Raw genomic sequence first — 24,599 nt, 5'->3', positions numbered from 1 at the left:
TCAGGCAAAAGCTGATCAACAAATTTATACAATGTTCTCAAGACATGAAGTTCCAGCCGGTTACCACAGACGCATGACAGCCTGGCCTTGTTCATTGGCATTTCCTATTCGTTTGCTTACTTCCACTAAAGGAATTAAATTCCAAATTGGAGTTGTCTTAATTTAATCATCGTGCCTTAAACCTCTCGCTCATATGTAAATGTCTGAATGCGAGTGCAATTAGGCTAATTTTGTGGATTCAGCGTTTATGCGTCACCACTAGCAACGTGCATGTGTTGTATTCATCCCTTTGAAAAACATGGCCACTCACATCTATGAAGAATGCCTGAGAAAATAGTATTGCATTATATGTGTCCATCATGTGTACTATTAAATTGTACGTTAACTTAAGATTAACTTATCATTTATCCTACTTATTTTAGCATTTTCCATAGAACCCCATCTCAATGGTCTGTAGTGTATGTGTAAACCTTAGTCTTACAATACTGTATGGACCATGGTCATAGCAAATCATCTTTGAAATAGAAGGCCAAGAGGCCTCTCTATTTAGACCTTCCTTGCATGTTTTGGTATGGTGATACTTCTTTATATTTAAAAAATCACTTGCACAGAAGGCTGCTGTTTTCTAACATTAAAAAAATTGTCAACACTGAACGTTGGAGAGTTCTATTTCAGTGTCGTGCGTATCGTAGTCTACACGGATGGGCGGGAGGGTCGACTTCACCTGAGTGCCACTTTTGCATGCGCATGCGTCAGAAGCGATCGCTGCTAGTGCTGCTGCTGCGGCCGCCCTTTAAAGTATCCTGCAGGTCTCTGAAGGAACCGCAGACTACGGATAGAGTGTGATGTCCAGACTACCCTGAGGATGCAGACATGCCCCTCTCTGAAACGCATTAGTTGTATCCCCCAATTTAGACCAGGACAGAAGTAATTCCTACTAGCCTCACATCGGTCACGGTGAGTAGACTCATTCAGTCGTACTTGGTGGTTTACCTAATGTGTGTCCGAGCAAATTACAATGTCACTGTACAAGTGTGAAATGACATCATGTCACATGCTGTTAGCGGGGCTTTCTCTCTCTCGTTCTCTCTCTCTATGTCTGTGATTGCTTTAAGTTTTTACCAAAGGTCTAGCCTACATGTTGCATGTATCATTTATATATTATGGGTAAGGCGTTTCATAAAAACCTAGTGGTGAGGTTCCTCGGTAACGTGTGGGGAACACGTATTAACCTATTGCCTGTCAGTTTAAGTACGCAATCTTGGTAGATGATTGTGTTAGATGGATTGTTGTGTGTACAAAATCTCTGGGGAAAAATGTTTGCGTGATGGTAGAATAGGCAACATGCGTCTGTGTCCTAATGTTCAATACAGACATGTCTGCTGTCCTGAGTCCATGAGTTGTCCTGTTATCGATTGCAACTCATTAAATAGTAATCCTCCTCGGTACCATCTCGAATACTCAACTTCTCCATGGAATCCTCCAGTGTAAAAAGAAATGTGGTCCCTCAGCACAGTTACCCTACACATAAATCAGCAGTAGATTTGAAATACTACAAGATAAATCATGACATTTGGACCACAACGGAACTGATTGAATGAACGTGATGCTGAGTACTGGATTAAAGGGACTGTTATGCTACTATCTGTGTTTTGGTAACAGACTGGACCATTTCAGACTGAATGGTTAGTTTCTCAATTCAAGGAATATAGTAAAGCCAAATTCAAATTCATTCTGTGAGCGTTGTGGCATATGTCATGCACTGTGTCTGCACAACAGTGTATCATTTCACTTGTATTATAGGGTTCAGCATTGTCCCTATGACATGTTAAAAACCCTTGTGACCTGAGGCAATATGCCCCCATGTCAAGCTTTGTAACCCTGCCAGTCTTGGTTTGTTTTAATCCCACAAAGCCTGTTTCCTGAGCCTTCCAATGCTATTTCTCATGCTGAGATGAATTAGAGGCAATCCATTCAAGTGTTGGGAACAAAGACAGAAAAAAAGTTCCTCCTGGGTTTGGTCAAAAGGGGAAGGATGGTATCTGTGTCGCCCCGGGAACATGGAATTAGTGAGAAACCCCATTTCAGTGACCCTCCCTGTTTCAGTGGAATATTATTATTTGAAATGATATATCCTCAGAGCAAAGTGTCTTAGGGTGTTGATAATACTACTGTTAAAGATACTATCACACATCCTCTTTGACATGTTTATATTTTTGACATTTATTTTACCTCACAGAACAAGTAGTGCTGAACCATGTAGTTTCACATGCTTGGATTGCCAGGCATCATATTTGAAGGATTACGCAGGCTTGAAAAGGTCATGCATTAAGTCTGTATTGACTGATAAATCTCATGGAGACATACCGTTTAAAAATCATTATGGTATACACTCAAGTGTACATTTTCCCAGTCAGACCCAGCATAGTTTGATGCACTGTCATGGGAGTGGCCATGTTTTTCATCTTATTCATTAACAGCAGGTGTTTTGACCATCTGTGTACTTCCTCCCTACTGTCACTATGGTGATGAAATAGTGTCTCTCCAAGGCTTTAGCCCAGTATTTGTGTATTTGCCTTGGGTGTGTGGGTGAGACTGATAATGATGCTGTAGTGACTATAATGGCTCTATAACTTCTGTTTAAATAATCAATGGTTTGATTTATAGCCCTTATTTTAGACATGTGAAGTCTGGTCAGATATTGGTGATAATTATTTTATGTGTAACTTATATCAGTGTGTTGCAAGTTACTTGAATGGAGCTTACGTATCATTCTCCCTCTTTTAGCATAATTCCTATTTCTGTACATACTCTCTGTTGTGTTGAACATAATCTATTTGACATAGACCATCTCTCATTTCTTGCACATGGGGATAGTTTTCTCCACACAACAACAAACTGTTTGTATTATATTGTCATGCATATTTTATTAGAACCATTATGTGGCATACACCATGAGACTGTTCACCCTATTTCTATCTAGGTGGTGGCGGTCATAGCTGCTTTGGGTCAAATAGTGAGCCTTTAGTCTGAACGTCTAGACAGAGAGTGACACTGTTGTTGTCTCTTTCTTCGGCTTTGAGTCTTTGAATGATGTGGCTTATCGTTCTTTTTAGCTAGACAATAATTCTTGGACTGCTTAAGTGTCATACGTAAATCTGCCCATGACCTGGCGGCTGACAAGTGGCAGTTCAGAAAATAAAAATGTATTTGAATTGGTGGTTAATACTAGAGCCTTGGTCTTTTGACTATGCAATTTTCACTGTCAGATGTTTTCAATCTTATTTTTGTCTTCATAAAGACAGTCACTGTTAAACTCCATTACACAGAGACTATTCATTTAATTATTTATAACATTATATTGATAGAGAAAGGAGAATTCTACCACATCTGTTGTCTGTGTTCAAAACTATTATCCTAGCAATTAAAATCCATGAATACTTAAGATTTTCAGCACTCCCGGATGTGAGAAGAGGGAAAGAACCTCTTAGGCTGAAGGTTATACATTAACAGTGTTCATAATGCTAATGAAAATCACAGGCTCCAAAAAACTCAGTTAGTATGCAAGCCAATGTACAGACCTCAGTTAGTATGCAAGCCAATGCACAGACCTCAGTTAGTATGCAATCCGATGTACAGACCTCAGTTAGTATGCAACCCAATTTACAGACCTCCGTTAGTTGCAGATTTGTTGTCTATTTTTTCCCTGACCCATTAGTGAGGAGAGAGGTTGAGGTCAATGGGAAAAGTAAGTGTCCATAATGTATTTGCATTAACATTTGAATTTTTCTAGCATTTTTTCTATCCAAGTATGATATTGAAGACTATGAGGTACAAAGCTCAGTAATGCAGAATGATCTTCATACTCATTAAGTAATCAAATGGTCATCAGAACCATATTACTCATGTATTGTCTTTAAACCCCTGTAGGCTTTTCTGGGTTGGAGCTGACTGAACTTGTTGTAAATGGAAGCTTAATTTCATCTTTGAAATGACCATTTTCATCACATCGACCTAATTTATTAATTTATAAATGGGGTTTAGTGTCAATCTCTCATGTTGTAAAATGTTGCCAACAACTAAACAAATACCAAACACAAAGGCCAAGAACAGTCCAGTAAGAACTAACCCAGAAATGCAGAATGTTCTGCGGTTCTATTGTGATCTACCATGTTTGGCCACACACGTCTGCTGCATCCGCCCTGTTAGCCACTCTGTGTGTCCCTCAGAGGTACCCATCCTAATCACGGCAGGTCAGTGCTGAACACCACGCCGGGATTAGCCACCGCACTCACTCACGCTGGCTGCTCTACACCGTTTCTAAAATGCTGCATCAGGGGAAAAAACACACTGCACTGTTTTCCAACATAAGAACCCTATAACGCTTGCCAACAACATAGAGGTAAACAAGACCAAAATGTTCTGGCATGGGTGAGAACCTCAAAGCTGATATCCAGCCAGTATGTTGATTTTATGAGAGAATATACCTTTACATGAAAATACGTTAATGTTAAGTAACATGTAGATCAAACAGAAGTCCCTAGCTGTACTTGGACAGTATCAGTCAGGTACTGTGAGGAAATATGAATGAAAAGATTAGTGCAATGTGATGTCTCTGTTGAGGAGTGTGTGTTCATGTGATGTCTCTGTTGAGGAGTGTGTGTTCATGTGATGTTGAGGAGTGTGTGTTCATGTGATGTCTCTGTTGAGGAGTGTGTGTTCATGTGATGTCTCTGTTGAAGAGTGTGTGTGTGTTCATGTGATGTTGAGGAGTGTGTGTTCATGTGATGTCTCTGTTGAGGAGTGTGTGTTCATATGATGTTGAGGAGTGTGTGTTCATGTGATGTCTCTGTTGAGGAGTGTGTGTTCATGTGATGTTGAGGAGTGTGTGTTCATGTGATGTCTCTGTTGAGGAGTGTGTGTTCATGTGATGTCTCTGTTGAGGAGTGTGTGTTCATGTGATGTCTCTGTTGAGGAGTGTGTGTTCATGTGATGTCTCTGTTGAGGAGTGTGTGTTCATGTGATGTTGAGGAGTGTGTGTTCATGTGATGTCTCTGTTGAGGAGTGTGTGTTCATGTGATGTCTCTGTTGAGGAGTGTGTGTTCATGTGATGTCTCTGTTGAGGAGTGTGTGTTCATGTGATGTCTCTGTTGAGGAGTGTGTGTTCATGTGATGTCTCTGTTGAGGAGTGTGTGTTCCCTCCTGTGTTCTTCCTGCTCCCTCGTGCTGCACCCATCCCTTTGCACCTTCCCTTTCTTTTTTCCCTTCCCATGTTCATTGCTCCCATCTACTAGTATTGGGTCTGTATGTAGGGCAGGTCTCTCTGGGCTCTGGATGTGTCCTCCAGCTGTAGACTGAATCAGGTGTGGACATCCTCATAGTTATTATTACCTGTGACGGTAGCATGACGCCATTATAGTTATTATGACCTGTGATGGTAGCATGACGTCATTAAAGTTATTATGACCTGTGACGGTAGCATGACATCATTATAGTTATTATGACCTGTGAAGGTAGCATGACATCATTATAGTTATTATGACCTGTGAAGGTAGCATGACATCATTATAGTTATTATGACCTGTGAAGGTAGCATGACATTGCACATTGGGCTGAATTAGAATAATGATATGCAGAGATAACCTCAGTGTTGCATGAGAGTGTGGGAATATGATACAAAATGATGGAGTCCAACATCAAATGTAAAACATTTATTTTGAAAAGAATATTCTACGAATGCAATGCAAATAAATACGTTCGAGCTGGTGGTTTAAAAAAAAAAAGGTAAACAAATGACAAATAGCATCATTAAACAGTTCTTGTTTATTTACTGTTGTTGAGATTTGCTCACTTGAATATATCGTAATTGTATTGATATGGTCTTGTAAATATATTGATATGGTCATGTATATGATGATAAATGCAATTTCCAGATGGTTATGCTAATGTGACTTAAAGTTCAGATGGGTGGTGTTTGTTTAGCTCTAATCTTGTTTTGCAAAGCAGGCTGTTTCCCTCAGGGGTTAGACCCAAGTGCAAGGCCTCTATGGCGTCACTGCATGCTCTTGCATTTCCATACCTGTTGTTCCCCACTGGCCCCTGTTGATGCAGTGGAGCTGAGGGAAACTGCATCATACATGCGCCCATCTAGGAAAATATGGGGCCTTTCTAAGAGCATCTAACAACTACTTGTCCTAAACAAACTACCAATGAGTTACATCCAAATTGGATGACATTCTTCTCAGCTTCTCTCAGTGAGTATGTCTTAGCTATATCTCAGCTTTGTTTAGGTGAAGCTATTTCATCTCACAACAATTTGTGGTTACCCCCCCCCCATTTCATTCATTTTGGATGATATCTTTACATAATTTGTAGAATGAATTATCCTATGTCCAATGCTATTCCCAAGGGCTATTGTGAGTGTGCAGACTGCCTAGTGTCTCTACAGCTGACTCAGTAAGATTTGTAGGTTAAACTCATGAGAGCCAGAGGCAAGTGTGCAGCTGGGTTACTACTCCTGCCCAGATGCCAACCTCTGTCTCTCACCAATATGATTTTTGGCTCCAGTTTGAAATTATATATCATTATACTGAGCTTTCTGTTCTGAAATACTTTAAGTTTAACTCTGTGCCGTTTGGCTTTTTCCTACTGACCTATTAATCACTGGGCATGTGTGGTCTAGATTCTAATCTCAGTGGGCACATTGTCTCAGATTGTTCAGTATTACTAACTACACGGGACACGGCAATGAGGACACGACACGCTCCTGTGGGAGGGAATGGAGGAAAGGAGAGGGAGCTCTCTCGATAAGAGTCCCTCATGACAGATGGCAGGCAGGAATAGACACATTCAGCAAAGCGTAAACTCAGCAAAAGTCAAACCAGAGGAGGTCCCATAGGAGGCATGTCAGAGCGGAGAGGATTTGCACCTACAGCAAGGCCGGAGGGAAAGACCCTTCTTAAGCAAGCAGATATAAAATCAAATTCAGTTTTTTCTCTTACATGAATCTGTTACGTTTCTGTGCCGTGAGAGGTTATGACCTGTTCTATTCATGTGGGATCCATCCAGCACTTTGGAAGTCTCTTGGCAGGGACAGCAACATCTGTGTTGATGGTTAACTTTATCTGCTGCACCAACTTAAGATGTAAAAAGCAAAGTTAGACACTCTTAAGTTAGCTTATTAGGTAATCAACTGTACCCTTTAATGAATCACTTAGATACACGTAACTGAAATGATACTCAGACTCAAACGTCACCTGGTGGATGAGTCCACTTGGTTGTTCTGGAGAGTTCTGCACTATGTGACGTGCCTTTGGTCTGCCTTTGGCCTTGCTTGGTCAGCTATGTGACGTGAGCTGAAAATGTTCTCACATTTAAAATGCAGATGAGCCTTCATGGAAGGCACATATTCATAATTAATTCTCTGAAAATTTTGCATTTGGGGACTTGAATATTGCAGCAGGACAGTAGGTTATGCAAGAGGTGATGTGTCACTCTGCTGGTCTCCTCAGTGTCACTGACGTTTCATCCATTTTGAATGCGTGTTTGGGTTGGGTTGGGTTGGTCCTGAAAGAACTTCAGACTCTTGTCATATGTAGCAGCTGAGGGCATGCACACATGCAGTCTCACTGAATGGAACCCTTTTAGACATTAAAACCTGAATTTCTCAAAGTATTTGATTAAGCCTTATTTGTTTCCTATCCAGAATTTTATTATTTGGACTTCCACAAATAAAAAGGCTCTTTTGTTAGTGTTGCAAAAGTCTTTGTTTACGTCTGCCAGCTGGTCAGTGAAGCCGGCTGATTCCTGAGCAAGCTAATGACTGCATAGTGTATGTGCCCAGTGACTGGATTCCCGTATATAGAGTCAAAACATCTGAGTGTCTTATCTTCCAAACCAATTAGACCACTGTGTTGTAAAATATAGAAACTCCAAATCTCAAATATGAGTGTCACTCAAGTAAAACGTGTTGGTGCAGTTAGCTCAAAAAGTTGTAATCCTGCTTTGTGAAATGCCCGCCTGGTCGTGTTACTGGCATCACCCAGACTTTGAATCTGAGTCCATTTGACCTCTGTGTCCTCTGGAATAGTTATAGTTTGTTTGCTCTCAGCATTGTTTGGCATTCTGTTGCTCACAGCCACATTTGAGACGTGCACTGGGTGATTGTTTGATGGCTTGGTCTGCACCTGCCTCAACACATTATTTCATGTAAGAGATCCTTGCCTGGATGACTGATGCTTTTGGTTGCCACAGCAGCCGAGAGCTGAAATTGCACTGACAGTTAGACACAGTAAATCCCTTTATTTAAATGTAATTCGATCACATCAGTTGAATGGTTTCTCAAGCTAAGTTGACAATTGAGATTCATAACAGTTTTGACAGAAATGTGTTTGGGGTCCTTCAGAAGTGTTTCCAAGAACAGTATGATGATGATGAATAAAATATGAGGAGCTCATATAAGAATGCTAATGGATAATCCTGAGCACAGTAACCTGGCTCTGTTACGTCCTGGTTTTCCCACAGTTGGCTCCCACAGTTTAAAGAGGACTCTCCTTTGTTATTTGGGGGTCTGTGTGTCTCGTTGACCTATTGTTCATTGACACAGTGTTTAAGAGAGGAAGATGGAGAAGGGAGGAGCTTTTAGATCCAGCAGGTTAGGGCAGAGGGCACCACCCGACACCCCCCAAAAACAGCTGCTCTTTGTCAGTGCAGGGAAAGACTGTCTGTCCGTAGACAACCTGGATGTTCCACCCACATGTGTGTGTGTGTGTTTGTGTGTGTGTGTGTGTGTGTGTGTGTGTGTGTGAGTTGTGTGCAGACACCCTGGGGGCTGTAGGGAAATGGGTTGGGCAGTCCTATCAGTTAGAGTAATGGTGCATAAGTGTAGCCTTTCCAACAAATGGACCATTCACCGGAACTCACAGAAGCCCTGTCTGTTCCCTACTACAGTTTGATGGAGCATCATTCACTTCCTGTTCATATCCTCAAGGTAGTTAGTGTTATGTTTCCCTTTGGTTACCTATCCTGCCTCTATTGACCAGTGTTGAGTGTGTGTGTGTGTGTGTGTGTGTGTGTGTGTGTGTGTGTGTGTGTGTGTGTGTGTGTGTGTGTGTGTGTGTGTGTGTGTGAGTGTGTGTCCCATTGTGTTGTGATTCAGTGTGTGCAGCCAGATCCTTACTGAAGTTTATACTACTCACATGCATTATTAAAATGTATATGATCTACATTGTGTGTGTGTGTGTGTGTGTGTGTGTGTGTGTGTGTGTGTGTGTGTGTGTGTGTGTGTGTGTGTGTGTGTGTGTGTGTGTGTGTGTGTGTTTTGCAACAGTTGTGTTTGCTGCACGGTGCAGAATCTGAAACGGTGACATTGCAGCAAAGACACCAGAGAGGAGAGAGGGAGTGTTTAACTCTATCCTCTCCACTGTGTTACATAACTATAACCCTTTCTATTGAGCTGTGTGTGTGTGTGTGTGTGTGTGTGTGTGTGTGTGTGTGTGTGTGTGTGTGTGTGTGTGTGTGTGTGTGTGTGTTTTGAAATATTGAAATAGCGAGAGCAAAATGACTAATATCAGCAATATTGAAACTCAGTTGTGTCTTTATTCACATGTTTTTATTACATCACAAAGGAAAGAGAAGCAATATTGTCTTCTGACATGCTGGTCCTCGGCATACTGTAAAGATGACCAGAATTTATCAGAATGGCAACACATCCCATATCGTCCGGTAGCAGTTAGGCTGGGTGAAGATGATTCAGCTGTGAGTTAGGGTTCCACTGGTCTGCTGGGACTATGAATTTAACATGAGACTGACCCAAAGGGGGTAATGCTAGCTCAGTCTAGCTCTGACATGCTAGTATGGAACTGGAATCTTCCTGTGACGACAGGGGCTTTAATAAATAAACAATTTGCTGGGATCGGGTGAACCTGTCGCTAAGTGAAGCCAGTGCCTCTGACGTGAGTGGACTCAACCAACAGTGCTCTCAGGTGTGTTCGTGCTCTCAGGTGTGAGTGCATATTCATTACTGGACCATACTGTGGATGTCTGTCACACTCACCATCAGCTGGGGGCCGTTTTACTCTGCACTTGACATAGGGACACATCAAAGTGTTAAACCAGATATTTTACTTCTGACGTCTAGCCTGGTCACATGTATAGTATCTGTTTGGAGTTCTTAAAAAGTCTTTCTAGATGCAATCAGTGGCGTTTCATTCCATTTTTAAGTTTAAATAGCGTAAGACAGTTTTCTGAGTTTGTAATGTAGTAATATGGCCAAAGACCAGTAAATAGTCCATTTACTCTGTAGTTTACCAACTTTGATTTTCCCAGGGTTTTATAAGGCTGCTTTGTGTATTAAAATGAGTGACAAGAGAGGGACTAGAGTATACCGTTTAAACAAATCTCTCAGGTGATGTTACATGGCAGTCTCCTTCAGGTATACGGATCACTTGAACCTATAAGGCATGAACCAGCTTTGTATGAATAATATGAATAATGAATGTATAATAATGATCTCTATATGATGTTTAGGTTAAACAAACCAGAGACTTTGCTCATGTGTTAAAAGTGAACATTTAAGTGGTTGATGATGGATGAATGATTTGTAGATATTATGAATAATATTTTTTGCCTGGTAGTTTGAAGTAATCTGTTATCCGAAGATTTCTTTGAACTAATTAACTCCCAAACTAGAACAATGGACTCCTCCATGTTGTTTCTGTGTAATGCTTTTGAAGTCCTGAGGACTCAGAGTATCACCCGGTACCTGTGTGTGACTGAACCTTTGTATTCTACTTCTTAATTCTGTTTTCCTCCTCCTAGCCCAATGTTGGTGACCTTTGACCCCTCCCCTGGGTTTGGAAGCCTGGACAGTCCCACATGGCCTAATGGATAGGCAGCTGTGATGTCAGACTGAAGACTGGGACTCTGATGTTGTGACAGGAATGTGGGACACCTTCATAGCTCTGCCCTTTCCCACAAGGAACCTCCTGCATCACATAGGCCATTCGTCTTTGAATAGTGTTGAATGAGAATGAGGAGCTGACGATTTAGAAAGTCAGCTGATCCTGGTCTCCAAGAAGCAGGACGTTACCACTCTCCAGCGGCCGCTCCTGTGATGCACGTCTCGAGCACCATGAGCTTGGCCAGTGAGACAGCGAGGCTCGGTGCGGACCCTGTGCCTGGACAGGCCCCCGTCTCTGAGACGACTCCATGCGGTGGAGCCGCCACTCCGGACTCCGGGCCTCCAGCCGCCCCTCCGCCCCCACCCCCTCCTCCCCCTCTCCCGCCGCTTGGCACGCAGACCCACGGCTCGCGGAAGAAGCGGCGGGTGCGCAGCTTCTACTGGAAGACCATCCCCGAGGAGAAGGTGCGGGGGAAGCCCAACATCTGGACGATGGCCGTGCGGCAGCAGCAGTACCAGATCGACGTGCGCACCGTGGAGGAGCTGTTCGGCCAGCAGGAGGAGAGCGCCGGGCGCGGTCCCACCGCCAGTGGAGCCCCACGCCGCGGACGCTCCAGAGCCTCCTTCAAGGAGAGCAAGGATGAGGTGAGGAGGGTGGGCACAGAACAGCTATACTGCTGATTAGGTCGCCTGGGTTACAAAACTTTCGTAAGGTTGTGGACTTGAGGGAATTGTACAATATTACCAGTAGGGAACATTTAGCCGAGACTGGATATCATTTTATCCAGCTTCACCATGTGGTGATCCAGGAGTGAGAAACTCAAATTGGCTACAGTAAAAGGCTATTATGCAAATTCTTGGACTGAATCAATAGTTTTATGACAACATTACAAAGCGTGTTGTAAAAAAGAGATTCCCAGAATGCTTAAACAATAGGCTCCTGTTACTGGAGAGCAGAATGAGCCCATAGGGAGTCATATCACAGAATCTGCACACAGCTCTGCTAGAACACGGGTGGAATATTTAGCCATCTAGAAATCTATATCTAATCTAAATCTATCAAAATGTATTATAATTTTGTTAATGTTTGTTAAATTGTTCAAATTTAGTTTTTTTTATACCTGAAAAATGGCATGTTGCTTAATAACTTGCATTGTAAAAAAAAAAACCTGTTGTGAGATTTTACAACAACCAATTTTACATCCAGTGCTTTGATTGTTTGCAATTGCTGCTTTGATTTGCACTGGAGAGTTTTAACACTTTGATCTTCTACTGATATATAATATCTCAGTACTTTTATCTGATACAAAGGTATGACAGTTTTCTTTCTAAAGCATGACATTTTTCCTGCGAGCTTGCTGCTGTTCCTGACGTGCTCATGTGGTAGTGTGTCTGTCCATCATGAGACAGATCAGAACCGAATGTACCTGTGCACTTAGAGTTAAGAGCCGCTGCACCATTGTTCCCCCAAGGCGGGGTGTCCAACACGTGGGGCCCTGTCTGAAATTACAGACTCTCAGGCCATTCAGTGGTCACATGACCCCAGGGGGTGGGGGATGATGGCAGCTTGATCACAGGCATGTCATACGATCACCTGAACACCGCTTTACATAAAGTTATGTTATGTATTCATTGTCACTTAATTTTTTTGTGGTCATTGTTATATATCTCTAAGGAGTTAACACTATATCAGTTAATGTGGATTTTATGTTTATATTTGTTCGATAAGATCAAATAAATAACCGTATTCTGTGATAAAACTGTCTTTTAGAGTACTGACTGTTCTTGTGGATGTACTTCACAGTAGTGCAGCTCTAAAACACTCCATCTTGCCATCCTGTACACGCATACACCACTTAATTGATCATTGGATTTCAGCAGATAATCTAAAGTGTGGCAGCACTGCAGCTAATCAATAAGATGCCTTATCCTAAATCACACGCCTTCTTCTCATCCCTGCTGTTCTTAGGTCAGCATCCTGGACTCCAAGAGAGGCATGAACGTGGGAATTTTCCTCAAGCAGTTTAAGAAGTAAGTGCCTGAGATTGGCGTGTATAAAAAGCTGGTGCAGCACATGAGCTCCCCCAGAGGGCCCGCGGATGGAAACGTGATGCGGCGTGTGAAACCCTGTCTGCTTGTGGAACAGTGGAGTGCTGATTTGGCCCTGTGAAGAATAATGATTACATGCCTGATTTGTGATCATCCTCTAGACAAGAGAGAGCAAGGTTAGAGGTGGGATTGAAGGTTATCCCTGAGGTCCTATTGCTGTCCGTTGGCTTCAGGATTGCATTTGCGTCTTTGACTGCTGAATTGTCATTTACATTACATTTAGTCATTTAGCAGACGCTTTTGATCCAAAGCGACGTGCAAGGGATGTACAATTGTCAAGTATCAAGTTAAATGTACAAATGTTTGTGTTGGAGTGTGTGATTTCCTGTGTGCATGCCTGTGTGCATATGTTACAATACATTATACAGTGGTTGCTGCAAAGTGAGTCCATTAGCTGAGAGGGCTATGCAGCGGTATAGAGTGGATTGTCAGAGTAGTCCCATGCAGACCTTAATCTTACTGTCACAGTAGGAAACACCAGCTCGTCCCAAGGATTACCTTTCTCCTCCTGTTTGACACTTAACAGGAGCTGGAGAGGAAATGGAGTTAATGGAGTTAATAAATACAGGGAAGGAAATGTTGAATCTATCCCAGTCCTCCTTCCCCTTGCTCCTCAGGATTGGTTCAGAGTACACAGTGAAGTTGTATTCGAGCGTGGCCTTTTCATTTGCATGCATGTGCAGAAAGCCTGTCTAGCTCTGGATTTGCATTTCATTTTTCAAAATTTCCATCTACTTTCCCTGTTGTGTCATACGTTGTACACATCGTGTACACATCCAGTGAAGCTCTGTTTGAATAGTCACCCTCCTTATCCACTATGCTTTAGTGATAATGCTATGGTGTGATGTCATATCCTCTTTTACTCCTGTTATTGTAGATCTTCCATACACGTCACCATGTTTGAATGCTTAATAAACTATTTATTTATCCATTGAAGCATACTATGTCTTCTATGGTGGAGTAGATGGTAGGTCATGTGGCTTCTGTTATGATGGCCTGTACTAGACCTGAACTAATGACTGGCCACTGATGCAACCCTCTTAGGCCCAACCATGCCATTGTTGACGACATACGCCTTGGCAACAGCCAGCCTTATGGAGCAGAGCCTCTGAAGGAGCTGCTGAAGCTGCTGCCGGAGTCAGAGGAGGTGAGGATGTTTGTGGCTGGGTTTGGTTTGGGTGTGTCTGAAAGTGGCATGAGTCTGTGTGGTAGTGTGTGTGTGTGTGTGTGTGTGTGTGTGTGTGTGTGTGTGTGTGTGTGTGTCAGACAGAGAGAAAGAGGGGGAGGGGAACTGATCCATTAGTGTCAGAGTGCCAGTATCCATGTGGATAACAGTGATTCCTTAATGAAACTCTCTCCCTAGAGCCTCTCACTCAAATGTGAACATCTGTTAAACTGCCGTGTAAGTTACTCTGGACAGGCAAAATTGCAGGATAAATCAGTATATATATATATCTTAAAGCAACACTATGCAACAATTGCCACATTTTGAGGTATGGTTTTACAGCCAACAAGCTTTGGTATCATTCTAAAGCTAATTTAGACATTATATGGTCATGTGAAGGACATAACAACACACCTGTGGTTTACACACATACACACACAAACCTCCCAGGCTATGCACACACACACACACACACACACACACACACACACACACACACACACACACACACACACACACACACACACACACACACACACAAACCTCCCAGGCTATGCACTATGACGTTCTATGATTTGGGACGGAACACTCTGCTAAAATGAATGAAATGAAAAGCTTTCACAGCACAATATCATTACTATCAATCAATCAAACTATATTGATCAAAGACACCAGTAGGGATTACTATCAATCAATCAAACTATATTGATCAAAGACACCAGTAGGGATACTATCAATCAATCAAACTATATTGATCAAAGACACCAGTGAGGATGCTATCAATCAATCAAACTATATTGATCAAAGACACCAGTAGGGATTACTATCAATCAATCAAACTATATTGATCAAAGACACCAGTAGGGATTACTATCAATCAATCAAACTATATTGATCAAAGACACCAGTAGGGATACTATCAATCAATCAAACTATATTGATCAAAGACACCAGTGAGGATGCTATCAATCAATCAAACTATATTGATCAAAGACACCAGTGAGGATGCTATCAATCAATCAATCAAACTATATTGCTCAAAGACACCAGTAGGGATGCTATCAATCAATCAAACTATATTGATCAAAGACACCAGTAGGGATGCTATCAATCAATCAAACTATATTGCTCAAAGACACCAGTAGGAATTACTATCAATCAATCAAACTATATTGATCAAAGACACCAGTAGGGATTACTATCAATCAATCAAACTATATTGATCAAAGACACCAGTAGGGATACTATCAATCAATCAAACTATATTGATCAAAGACACCAGTAGGGATTACTATCAATCAATCAAACTATATTGATCAAAGACACCAGTAGGGATTACTATCAATCAATCAAACTATATTGATCAAAGACACCAGTAGGGATTACTGTCAATCAATCAAACTATATTGATCAAAGACACCAGTAGGGATTACTATCAATCAATCAAACTATATTGATCAAAGACACCAGTAGGGATTACTATCAATCAATCAAACTATATTGATCAAAGACACCAGTAGGGATTACTATCAATCAATCAAACTATATTGATCAAAGACACCAGTAGGGATTACTATCAATCAATCAAACTATATTGATCAAAGACACCAGTAGGGATGCTATCAATCAATCAAACTATATTGATCAAAGACACCAGTAGGGATGCTATCAATCAATCAAACTATATTGATCAAAGACACCAGTAGGGATGCTATCAATCAATCAAACTATATTGATCAAAGACACCAGTTAGGATGCTATCAAGCTTTCATCGGTGCCTACTATGCTGTTATTGGTCATTTGCATGCCTTTTAAGTAGATAGGTCACTAGCATGCTCCTTACTGTTGCTTTAAACTGTGAATCATGGACAATAAAGATGTGTCTCTACATGTTTAAAGGTGAAGAAACTCCAGTCATTCAAAGGGGACCCAGAGAAACTGACACTAGTGGACTCCTTCATGTACCTTCTGATTGAATTGCCACGGTAGGCCATCTTAGTACTAGAGATATTGTTTTGACAGGCAACAAATGTAATGTTTTGAATATCATATGCTAGCATAATCCTGAATGGAATGTTATCACATAGTTTACATGTCCTATGCTGTAGTTTCCTCCAGTTGAGTATTGACCTTTGTCCTTTGACCTTTTTCTGTTCAAGTTTTGAGGTCCGAATCGAGGCCATGGTTTTGAAAGAGGAGTTCTTCCCCTTATGTGCTGTCATGAGCCGTGAAATCAATGTTGTTCGTATGGCTACTGAAGGTAATGTTTACTAACACAAACACACACACACACACACACATGCTACCCAGGTCTTCACATAACATGACCAGGAAAGAGTACCCAGTCACTATGCAGGAACATAAATGTAACAGACAGATGAGCAGGCAGATTAATGGCTCAGTGACGTACGTCATGTAATATTCCCTAGATAAACACAGACAGGAATCTGAATTACCTGTTGAATGATTTAGCAACAAATAAAACAATGCAGCGAACATTGTTGGATGGCTGTGTGTGTGTGTGTGTGTTTGTGTGTGTGTGTGTGCGTGTGCGTGTGCGTGTGCGTGTGCGTGTGTGTGTGTGTTGTGAATGCCCTGGAGTACGGTAGTGAGAGGTGACAAACGACTGACTCCTGACAGAATTCACTCGCATGTGTAAACACAAATTAGGGTAAGCCTACCCAACCATAAGGGTTTGGATCATTTTCCTTACCTTCTCATAAAATCTGCATCCTTTAGCCACTGGGCGCTGAATGAACCCCTGAGAATGATTACTGGTGCACTTTAACATATTCACACACACAGACACTTTCACTGATAAGCTTACCAGTGTCAGCATATTTTGAGTTTAAGAAGCTGACCAATTGATGTTCAAGAGAGCTTGTCCTCAGGGCTCAGTTCTGCACTCGCTCACGTGCCACTGCGCCAGTTTTGCTGATTCACTCCCTCTAAATTAGCTTCGCCTCAGAACTCAGCACTCTGTGACCCATTCACACTTCCCCATGATTGAAACATTTGTCCCTCACTGTACTTGGCAAAGAGAAGAATAGCTTTCATCACCCCAGCCCATCTTTAGCGTTTTAATGGCTTTCCTGCCTGCATTGTCATTTGAAGCAATTTTTTTTTAGTTCAGACACAGTAATGAATCCAGTTTTAATGAACACCTCGAATCACTTTTATTAATGGACATTAACAAAAGATATTGTGCTGTTCAGTCTTCAGTAAATCTGGCCAATCAAGACCTCTACCATTGGCGTTTGCTGTAGATTGGCCCGTGTTATAAAACATCAGTGAAGCAGTAGTATTTTAACTTTGCATGCAATGCAAATTTGATGTCAGTATATTTGTTATGGTGGTGAGCGACATGACTTAATCTGATGTCAGTATATTTGTTATGGGGGTGGGCCACATGACTATATTATGATGTCAGTATATTTGTTATGGGGGTGAGCGACATGACTATATTATGATGTCAGTATATTTGTTATGGGGGTGAGCGACATGACTATATTATGATGTCAGTATATTTGTTATGGGGGTGAGCGACATGACTATATTATGATGTCAGTATATTTCTTATGGGGGTGAGCGACATGAATAATTTATGCTGGTGCTGCTTGTTTCATGGCCTTATCTCAGAACTGATGACCTGTGAGGAGTTACATGCGATCCTACACTTGGTGCTACAAGCTGGAAATATCATGAATGCTGTAAGTAGCTACTGTAATCCCTGTTTCTCCCTCTCTCTTGCTTTGTTCTCCTCTTCTTCATTTCCTCAATGTCTTTCACTTCACTCTCTGTCTCCACCTCTCTACCCTCCCTCCATCTTTGCTTCTTGCCTTCTAATCCCTTATCTCTCCGTCCTCTTGACTGACGCAATAGCTGGAGAGTGCTATGACAGTTTTATAGTGTTGGCAAGACAAAGAAAGGGGGCGACAGTGGTTCAGGAGGTAGAGGAGTCGTTCAGCAATCAGAGGTTAATCTAGTTCGATCCCGACTCCTCCTGGACAAGTGTCCTTGAGCACGACGCTGAACCCTCGACCGCTCCCGATGTGCGGGTTGGCGCCTTGCATGCGCCGGTGTGTGAATGTCTGAGGCATTAACGTGTAAAGTGCTTTGAGCGCTCTATGATTGAGTGCTCCATCTACCCATGTGCTGTTGTTCACTGCAGGGGGGATATGCAGGCAATGCGGTCGGGTTCAAGCTCTCCTCTCTGTTGTCTCTGGCTGACACAAAGGCCAACAAACCAGGCATGAACCTGCTGCACTTCGTTGCTCTGGTGAGTGAGATGGTGGGGAGGACAGAAGATGAGAAAAACACACACACACACACATGCACACACGCACACACACACACACACACACACGCACACACAGACACACACACACACACACACACAGACGCAACCACACAAACACACACACACACACCACACACACACAGACACAACCACACAAACACACATACACATACATACAAACACGCACATACAAACAAACACACACACACACACACACACACACACACACACACCACACACACAGGCACAACCACACAAACACACACACACACACACACGCACACACACACACACACACACACACACACACACACACACACACACATCACACACACAGGCACAACCACACAAACACACACACACACACCACACACACACACACCACACACACACAGACACAACCACACAAACACACATACAAACACACACATACAAACAAACACACACACACACACATACACGCACACACAGGCACAACCACACAACCACACACCCACACACACACACACACGCACGCACACACACAGACACAACCACACAAACACACATACAAACACATACAAACACACACACACACACACACACACACACACACACACATACAAACAAACACACACACACACACACACACACACACACACACACACACATACAAACACACACACCCACACACACACACACAGTTGTTAAACACTAAGTGAAAACAAGTAATTGATAGTAGAGGAAAGTGTCACTTGTCAGGCATTTCAATCCTCCTCTCCTTCTCTCTTCAACACACAGGAAGCACAGAAGAAAGATGAAAGTCTGCTGAAGTTCCCAGAGAAACTGCAACATGTCCAGAGTGCTGTCAGGTACAGGTTTCTATCCCTACTGCCCCTCCATCAGTGCAGACCCAGGAGATTAGTGGTCATAATCAGGACATAACACAATTAAATGTAATTGTTATAAAGCACACATCGTATTTGAGATCATTGAATACTGCATATTAATTGAGTACCATATGCAAATTGAATTTGAGAATTGAATACTGTATATTAATTGAGTACTATATGCAAATTGAATTTGAGAATTGAATACTGTATACTAATTGAGTACAATATGCAAATTGTATTTGAGAGTTGAATACTGTATATTAATTGAGTACCATATGCAAATGCTTTGTTACCAAAGCAGCACCTTCTTGTCTTGTGTAAAGCCTGGATTGGAGGTTTTCATGTCTGACACTTTACCAAATTTCATTTCAAAAGTGCATATTTGTGCTGAGTCTCTCCAAGCTTTTCTCAGTCTCATCTATACATAACATGACAAAGTTCAGTTTAGTGAGTCCCTTGACCTGCTGCCTGTCACAACGCCCTTGTCTTCTTCTCAGTGACCGCTATTCCAATCTGACGGTTCCACGGTACCTGTTTCTTTGACTTCACAGGATCTCTGTAGAGAACATTGAGACAGAGTTCTCTTCACTCTATGTCAAGACACGCTCCCTGGAGGAGAAGATTCAGAATGATCCAGAACTTCTACAGCAACTGGAGCCCTTTTTACAGGTTATTTACAGTGGTTTGTTTTTTGAAAGGGGCTTTTGAGGAGTTTATTCAGTCCTATTGTGAAATACTGAACTCCATAAAATATTTCATGGTACTTAAAAACAGTGCTGTGCATTGTTTATCAAGATAATCTGTCAGTCAGCACAGAATCTACCTAACTTCACATCATATCTATATCAGAACTCAACCAGGACACTGCAGGACCTCAAAAGACGCAGACTGGACCTACGCAAAGAGGGCAATACACTCATTGACTTCTTCTGTGAAGACAAAGACAGCTTTAAACTTGATGAGTGTTTCAGGATATTCCAGGATTTCTGTCTTAAGTTCAAAAAAGCAGTGAAGGTATTTACCTCCTATTAAATGAAATAGTCCAGATGTGCTTTATTGCACCAACATTATTTAATTAAATACAGTGTTAGTTTTCACTACATTTTAAAATGCACTTAATTCTAAATGTCATTTGGCACGTTTCTAATAGTTATAATATTTCACGTACTCCTAAGGATAACTCAGATCGGGAGCTGAAGGAGCTGGCAAGGCAGCGGCGGCTACGGGAGCTGGAGGAGCGACGCTTCGCCTGGACGGCCGGTGGTGCCGCGGGAGCTCAATCCAGCGCCGGGGGCTTCGGCCGCAGCAGCAGCGAGACCGACGTGGACACCCTCACCAAGGAGGGCCTCCTGGACTTTCTGCTCCATTCCAGGCCCCACAGCCCCGTGGGGCGCTCAGCGAGTGCTCGTCGCCACCGCCAACATAATGCAACCGACAATAACCTCCGAGGTTACCTGGAGCTGTTTTCTGGCGTGAGTCCCAACGTTACTGACTACACCAAGTTCAACAGTCTGCCGCGCTCTAGCCGTGCTCATCAGCGCAGGACAATGGCCTGGCTATCAAATCAGGATGACAACCGTGAGCTTGAGTCCCACAACCATCTGCTCCAAGAGAGGCAGGTTACCTCCCCTGAGACAGAGCCCATTAGCCCTCTGGCCAGGTACTCAACGGACTACAGTGCAAAGGAAGATCCCTGTGACAACAATCGCAACCAGTACACAAGCCTCTCTGAAGGCGGGGTCTCCCCTCATAACATGAATATTTATCAGAAGACGCCTGGACAGAATAGGGGGCACATGCATGTCAGTGTGGAGAGGCGCACCCTGGTGGCTGGTCTCCAGCCATTCGACATGACTTGCCCAAACAACAACAATAACAAGCAGCTGAACAGTTACAGAGACATACTAGTCACTGATCTGGCGGAGGAGGTAAGGATCACACCCCAGAGCCTTGTCCTGGACACCCCACCATCCAGCAAAAGCTCGGAGGATGTGCCAAAGCCTGAAGCAGCGTGGGAGAGCAAAACAACCTTTCTACAGCAGGAGGAAGAAGATGACAGCACTGTCTCCTCCACAACGTGTGACACACCCCTCCCTCTGGACCCCTCCATGTCTGCTAATAAACCAGCGGTTCATGTGTTGGACTGCACTGAGGCCGACTGCTCAGTGATGCTGGACTTCTCAGAGTTGGAAAGCTCCTCAATCATACGCGAGGGGCTGGGATTCGACCCCAGAACGCCCGGAAACTTCCGGTTTCCCAGAGATCCTAGCTCGCTGTCCTCTAACGATCAGTCCATGTCCACTGAGGACCCACCTGCGCCCAGATTATGTAGCGCAGCCTCTTGGACCCAGTCTGGCACTACTGACGAGCTTGACCCTGACAGTGTGGACCCAGCCGAAGGCAGAAAGGTGGGTGAGAAAGCTGTGCAGACGTGCAGCCCCAAACCCTCCCACAAAACCAAAGCTTCATCCAAAGTCTCTACACCCCAGACCCTTAGCCTGGGTCGCTCTCCCAGGACCCTGACTTCCTCCGAGAACCAAACCATGCGTAAGGTGGTACCTATCAATAAGGTGAGCCGCTCATTAACTACCATGAAGAAGGTCGAGAAACAATCAGGACATGAGATCTGCGAACTCAGACGCCCGCTCCGTGACCAGAGCACCCCAGTCAGACGGGCCGTTGAGAGGAACTCTCGACCAACACGCCATTCAAGCCTCCCGCCAGAGGACTCCGGTGGAGGGCGGAGAAGTACGCCCAGTGGCAGCCTCACTAGGTGGGCCAGGGAGCCAACCCCACGCAGGTCTGCCTCCCACAAACCCACCGCCAAGCCCTTGAGGAACGTCCCCAAGGCGGCACCGGAGGAGAAGATGTGCCGCTCGGCGCTGAGGGCGCTGGCACAGGCCCAGGCAGCCTCCGAGGGTGGCGCCACCCAGACACTCACCAGCGGCTCCAAAGCCACTTTACCCTTACCCAGCTTCGCCCGCAACACTATATCGTTCTCCTCCAGGACAAAGAAAGAGGTGCCCACACCGTCCAGCCCAGCAACCCCAGTTAAGAGTGCTACTCTAGGCCGGACTGGCTCTCAGAAGGCGGTGGGTAGTGCCAAGGGTGAGGTGTTGGGAGGGGGGCATCCTTCACAGGTGGAGGAAAAGTCTGAGGGCTCCCTGAGACGGGTGCAGAGTGTGAGGGCCTCGAGTCGGAGTACCAAGCGCAGCGACACCCCGCCACCGACCATCCGTGAACACTCACGCAAGAGCAGCAGCTTCTCTGAGAAATCCATCCAGTCTTCCATCTCCAGCAAGACTTTTAAGCCCTCATGGAAGTGAAATGGTTAGGCACCTGGAAAATCATATCAAAGTTTCTTCAAAGTTTACTGTTGGTTTCATCTGACTACTGTATGTCTTAAGTCTTACCACTGAATATTTCTTGGAATCCCTGTGTGGTGCTGTAGTATCTGCAGGTCCATTAGGGGTGCAACCTTATGACATATCATCACATCTCGGAAGGCCTTTACCTACTGCCTTGATTAGTTTGGTTTCAAGGGGTTCATATCATCTTTAGTCGTACCTTAGAGAGGTAATTTTCTGTAGTTGAAGATCAATTGTCTGTTACTTATTTTGGCAAGACAAGGCTATGTTTTCAGAGAACCACTTAGTTTTCCCGTAGGCACCAACAGAGGTCTTCAAAACACGTACGTGAACACTGTAAAATATCTGTCATCAGTGTCTTGTTGACTTTTGCATGGCATATAAAGTAGCAAGAAAAAGAAGCTTTTAATTGTGTCTGTCAGACTTTGCTAATACAGGTACTGTAAAAGACTGTGTTACTGATAGTACTTTCATGTCTTACTGCTGCTAATTTGCTCTTTCACTTGACATTGAGTTGGCACTGTACTTTTCAGGGTTCGAGCTTTTCAAGAGATGCCTTGCTAATCTATGTTTTGCAAAGATATTTTTGGTCTACCTGTCTGAATCTGTCTTTTATGTTCCTTTGGGGGAACTACTTCTGAAGATTCCACCATGGTCCACCATGTCTGTAGTGAAATCCCCCCAAATTATTTTATCATATAAATATTATATAAGCATATTGACTGGTGTATGGAATCAGTTAAAGGTGAAATATGTAGTTTTTGTTGTAAAAGGAAAAACTAATATGCCTCCAGACTTAAAACAACTATAATGCTGTAGGCTCGATGTAAATGCAGTTTGTCCAGTATTTTTGTGCATTCTGTTTCTTTGTCTCAAGCCTTCTCACTGCATTGTTCACATTTCAAAGGACAAAGGAACAGGATAAATAGAATGTAGAGATACGTGTGAAATAATGTTGATTCCCTGGCCTTGCAGAGTTGCATTGTAATAGTCAATCAGTCAATAGTCATCACAAAATCTGCACATTACACCTTTAAAATGACTGGATATCTCTGGAGCTCTGTAGCAGTACCTCTTCAGCATATTTTTTCTGTGTTGTCTTGTATTTATGTATGGATTGTACTATATGTATAAATTAGCTTTAGATTGCATCCATTGTTTCAATGGAGAAGACTGATGCACAAAGTCTTTTTCAGCTATATATTAGCACTTGTGTTTTGGAAAAGACAAGGAAATGTAGCCTACTTTTGGACTGGCGCAACACACAAAATGACTTATTTGTTCCTAAGTAAGCACCTTGGCATGAAAGTCCACGTCAGTGTGTGTTTAACAGCTTGACCATTGTGATTGTAGTTAGAGGATATTGTAGTCTCATCAGACATGCTGTTCAAATTGATAATCATCAATGCTGACAAAATACTGTAGATTTCTCAGGCCTGGGAAATGCTTGCTACACCTCCCCTGCCTATATGAAAGCGTTGTGCCATATGGATTTGAAACACACATAGTGCTTTATCATTCACCCTGCCCAGTGGCTAACAGGTCTGGTTGCATTTGTGGCCAGTTGTTCATGTCAGAACCACTGATGTAAATAAGAACACATCTTTCATACCATACATTGAAAAATGAACCATACATCAGAAGCGCTCTGAACTGTAAATACTGCAAAATTATTATTTGTGATCACAGATTTGTACATCACAAGCATTTATAATGGGTCCATGACTGGCTAACTGTAAAGTTAGTCTACCAGATCATTAATCTCTGTTTTCATCAGTTTTTTTGGTTTTTACATTAAAAGAATGTATCGATCAGGTCAGCTGATTGTGAAGCCATGTAATGAGGTTGATAAGTCTCTTCGTAACCTCCTTCCTTCTGCCCATCT

General features: G+C 43.0%; 1 protein-coding gene across 1 annotated transcript; it reads left to right on the top strand.

The window, feature by feature from the left end:
• The first annotated feature begins 603 nt into the window (after window positions 1–603).
• Window positions 604–23,370, top strand: fhdc1 (FH2 domain containing 1). The gene is made up of 12 exons (XM_042703051.1): window positions 604–957; window positions 10,819–11,545; window positions 12,870–12,931; window positions 14,054–14,156; window positions 16,074–16,159; window positions 16,334–16,434; window positions 17,814–17,884; window positions 18,346–18,453; window positions 19,255–19,325; window positions 19,898–20,015; window positions 20,196–20,360; window positions 20,522–23,370. Exons 2-12 carry the CDS (start codon window positions 11,114–11,116, stop codon window positions 22,670–22,672), a joined length of 3,468 nt encoding a protein of 1,155 aa, XP_042558985.1. The 5' UTR covers window positions 604–957; window positions 10,819–11,113; the 3' UTR covers window positions 22,673–23,370.
• The last annotated feature ends 1,229 nt before the right edge of the window (window positions 23,371–24,599 follow it).

Source organism: Clupea harengus, chromosome 22, assembly GCF_900700415.2.
Source record: "Clupea harengus chromosome 22, Ch_v2.0.2, whole genome shotgun sequence".
NCBI lineage: Eukaryota > Metazoa > Chordata > Actinopteri > Clupeiformes > Clupeidae > Clupea > Clupea harengus.
The sequence above is the reverse complement of the archived record's forward strand: the minus strand, read 5'-3'. Positions and strand labels throughout refer to the sequence as shown.